Here is a 4,724-nt window from a genome sequence, read left to right on the forward strand (position 1 = left end):
CAAAGACACTGGGTAAGTATTTTTTTTTTTTTTAACGAGTGATTAATGATTTTTCTGCATAATTTTCACATTTTTCTTGGACTGTGTCTACAAATAATGGTTGTGAACTCTACATTCAGCAGAGAGAGCTGCCCATTGCCCATTCTGTTCTTGAAAAAGACCATCTTTTATTTCTTTCTCACGAAAAAGAAGGAGTAAGTGGGGAGAGGAGCTGCAGATGTAGACTTTAATTCAGTAGTAAAGAAGAAGGCTGTGGTAGAAGCTTAGAAGCTGGGACTGAATATTGTCAGGGACATTAAATTGGAATTAGAATTGGGCATATGTAAACCATTACATTATATATATGTATATATTATACACAGAGCTGTTACTTCACCTATGTATGTATATTAATATATACACACACACAGAGCTGTTACTGTACCTATGTTTTATATTTTTAACCTGTCTAATATTTATCTGTTACATTTATTGAATATTCCAACAAATAAGTGGATCTCCAATGTCCTATAAACCAAAAAGCAACCACAAAAAAGTGGCAAATGAAGGGAACAAAAAAACAAACAAAAAAACGAATAATAAAAACCATATTTAGTTCAGAGTTGAAATTCGGTAAGAGAGAGAAAATGAAAATTAATACAAGGCCGTGTCTCACAAAAGAGCCCATTTGTCTTCTTGATTATCTATTTGCTTGTCAGGGTTTGATCCCCCAGTCACCTGGTGGCTTGACATTGGGCTCGACCTTATTTTAGTATTTGGAAGCTTATGGTCTTTTTTCCACTTCATCCTCCTGTTTTGGAACCAGATCTTGATCTGACGCTCAGACAGGCGCAATGTGTGTGCAATCTCTACTCTGCGCCTGCGGGTCAGATAGCGATTGTAGTGAAACTCCTTCTCTAGTTCCAGGACTTGCTGTCTGGTGTATGCTGTGCGGGAGCGCTTGGTTTCTCCCCCAGAATAAGAAGCATTGACTGCAAGAAAAATCACACACAATACAAGTTCTGTTACTGGAGCATATGGATGTCCTTTACACTGAATAATCATGAATAATAATAAAAAAAAAGAAGCACTGTTGTTGAGTAGAGTGTTTTCCTACCCCCAAGCTATGAATTATACACAAGCCCTGCCTAAACCCAGTCCTATATTCCCCCTAGTTGTTACATGAGAGCTATGAACTTTTTAACAGCACCACGTTAAAGTGACAGGATGCAGTGAAAGTTTACCCAATCTGCCACTTAAACACAAATTAGAAACAACATAAAACCTTAATGTAGGAAGGTCCAAGGCACTAAAAAGGGCTTTGGAGAAATGTGAGGAGGATGGTAAACTCTACTTCAAAGGCACTTGGCCAAGCAGAGCAATAAACATTTATGGAGGATGTAATTATACTACCCTGCAAACAGGAGATCGTAAATTTTAAAAAGGGACACACAATTTCCAAGTGCTTGCTTAGTTAAGAGAGCAGAGACAACTGGTGCACTTACCAGTAGAAATGTGCACTTTCTTCATCCAGGGGTACACCACTGGGCTCTGGCAGGATGATTCTGGGGGCTTGTGGTCTAGAGATATTTGGCTGCAGGACGGAGGTGAACTGGAGCTTGTACTCTGGCTTTGATGCTTGTCTTCAGGAAGCAGCCCAATTTGGGGGTGAGTCCGGGGAGACACAATGGAAGACGGCCGTCCGGAACTCTGGCAAGAGGAATAGTCTTGGCTGGTGCAGGCTGGTCGGGGGTAGGTAGCTCCATGCTGGAAGCTGTTTTCTCTCTTCTGGTTGTTGTAATACTCTGGAGAGTGGCTGGAAAGGTAATCACTGTGGGAATATTCCTCACACGGCGGAAATTTGGGGTCCACATAATTGGAGCTGATCAAAAACGAACTCATGGTCATTTATTTGTTTGAATTGCACCAAAAACCATGTACAATTTATTCCTGTAGTCCTAGTCGTTTTCCTGTTTCGTAAAACCCTCCTACTTACTGTCAAGTGAACAAAGTTGGCTTCGCATGTGACAGCAGGAGCCAATAGAATCCTTCCCTCCATCCCCGGATAAGGAAACGTGCTCCATAGCGCAAGAATCACCCAGAATTAAATTGCCCACCCCTCTGAATACATAAAGGGTGTACCATGGAAAGTATCCTATATGAAGATCCAGTCTATGTCGGGAGGCCCCCCTGACCCTTAATAGGCTCTTGTTAATGCACTGTAAAGATGATCTGTCAGTTAGAACCTTGATAAACTCCAATTTTCTAATTAAAAAAGGCACACAAAAAATCCCCAGGCAAAAAGGTGGTGTGGTTGCAGCTGACGCACTGGGCTCTTCGTGTCTGCAGACAGAGGTTTTGCAGAGTGGACTGGCAGAGACAAATATGTCTTGTTTTGGATCGATAGAAAATTCATCAACTAATTCGGGATACTTGCTTTACTAAATTCCATTTAGTCACATTATTAAATTGCTCATTTGAAGTCAGAGTAAGCAACAGGAAGAAGAAAAAAATCAGAAGAAATATGTACCACAGCAAATGATGACCTAGCATGCAAGCAGCATAGAACATCAAGACATAGGGCACGTTATGGTCATTCGTAGTAATAACAATAGGTATAAAATCAGATTCAGCACAAGGTTGTGAGTGATTACAATAGAACACAAAATCGGCATATTTGTTATCATTATCATTATCATAAAATACATTATAAATAGATAAATAGATTCTCACAATCCAGGTGCATTATTGCACGTTCCAAGGTGTCTGTAGCGTTTATGTCAACTGCATATCCCCCCAGACACGAATTTGTGACACCATTGTCATCACACAAATTCGGATCTACAGGGTACATACAGAAGACAGACAAATCTCATATCTTCCTCCAGAGCTGGGGGCTAAAGAAACCCTATTGTGTTGTAAATACATTTACAAATATAACGTCACAAGTTACTAATATGAGGGCAATCAGTATTACAAAAATTAAAAAATAAAAGATTATTGTTACAGGTGAATCATAACCGAAATAATGACAAATATTCGGGTGGGGACACTTTTTATATAGTTGTTTATAATTATCTGCCCTATAATGTACATACAATGATGATGTTTCATGCAAAGCCAATTCTCCTATGCGTTAAAACTTCACAATTAACGTTTCTTTCAACACCAATCATTTAAATGGTCGTTAAGGATTAAACTCTCAACAGGCCATAAATAGCCGAATGAAGTCATTATTCTAAGTAGCAAGAATAGAAACAGTAAAAAAAAAAAAAAGTATATTAGAAGAAAAAAAACATGACATTACAACAGTGTCTTCAATTCAATTTCTTCCACATCTATGGTAGTAATCTGGTGATATAAAATGTCTGCGGAATAGTCGCACGTATCTGCATAAATGACTCAATCAACAGATCGTAATCACAGCACAAACATTCAGCAGGCCACTCGGAGTTTATTAAAAAGTAACAAAAAAAGATACAAATGTCTTTTGTAATCAAGCTACAGAAAACCCGAGTCACCTATGGAGATTGTACCGTGTGTAATTAGTACAGGAACAGAGAGACTGCCTAAAGTAGCGATTACAAGCGATTGTTTCTATCTTTTCAGCTTTTCAACAACTAGAGCTATTAAAAGTAACACAAAACTTGTCATTTTATTTACAGGTCTAATTGGGATAAAAGGGGGATAAGTCATGGCTCGTTTAATATGAACAGCATTTGTTGGAGGTTCATTTACTAAAGGAATTGAGAGTGTTCACCTAGTAAAGAAGACGTTCACTTCACTCATTTAGCTTAGTGAATAAGCAGAAGCTGCGTTAAATTCTATCATCCAATCAGGTGCAAGCAAATATTCCCTTGCGGATAATTGGGTATTCAAAATGCAGCTCCATTTGATTCACAAAGGTGAGTGAGCTTCTCAAAGTGAACAGATGCCAATTATTTATTTTGATGAGAATATATAATGCTGTACAAAATACATTAACATATCACCTGCAAAGGTCTTCTAAAATGTTTTGTGTCCTGCAATGTTTTATGATGGCTTTCAAAATGACAGGTACATAGCAAGCCAATTGGAAAAATATCCCATAATGTAAACATTTCCCTTTGTGGCCTAGTCTCAGTAATGCGAATGATATCACGAATAAACGAATTTCAGCACAAAGCAGCCTTTCAAGTACACAGCAGTGTAGCAAGTGCTACATATGCACAGCACATGCCCCTATATCTATGTTTAGAATATTACTACTACCTGGCGGACCCCCCACCCCCTGCTGAGCCCCACTCCTTCCAGTGACATACCTTTACCAGTCCGTGCCTCAGCCTTGTGCCTTTGTCCATAAAATCATAGAGGGGGGACTAAGCATTCATCTATAGAGGGTATAGATGAATCTCTTTCCTTTCCTTATCCTCTTCCTCATGTAATATGCAATTTAGGGCAGCTTCTTAAAGGGATCTGCTCCTTCTCTTGGTCAGTGGCAGGCCTTGTGAGCATATTTGATGCACGGGTCCCCGTTTTTTGGGGGGGAAATTAATCTCATACTTTTGTCAGTCTTTGTTAAACAGCAAGGCGTGGTGTGTGATTGCCTTTGGCATTTTCATATTAGTTACAAGCTGTGACCTGCGTTTCACCCTCTCCTGGCCTCTCCCACTCTGCACATTCAGGAACCACGACTGCTGAGCAATACTAGTGTGTGTGTGCAGCTTTGATTTCTGGACCAGGATTCAGAAACAGTCTAGATCCAT

The 4,724-nt window shown here is 39.4% G+C and overlaps 1 protein-coding gene across 1 annotated transcript; it reads right to left on the bottom strand.

The window, feature by feature from the left end:
* Positions 1 to 651: 651 nt before the first annotated feature.
* Positions 652 to 2,005, bottom strand: HOXB4 (homeobox B4). The gene is made up of 2 exons (XM_018565966.1): positions 1,485 to 2,005; positions 652 to 971 (listed from the first exon to the last, which is right to left on the bottom strand). Exons 1-2 carry the CDS (start codon positions 1,885 to 1,887, stop codon positions 652 to 654), a joined length of 723 nt encoding a protein of 240 aa, XP_018421468.1. The 5' UTR covers positions 1,888 to 2,005.
* Positions 2,006 to 4,724: the final 2,719 nt, after the last annotated feature.

Source organism: Nanorana parkeri, unplaced genomic scaffold (assembly GCF_000935625.1).
Source record: "Nanorana parkeri isolate BGI_ZX_2015 unplaced genomic scaffold, ASM93562v1 scaffold905, whole genome shotgun sequence".
NCBI classification, from domain to species: Eukaryota; Metazoa; Chordata; class Amphibia; order Anura; family Dicroglossidae; genus Nanorana; species Nanorana parkeri.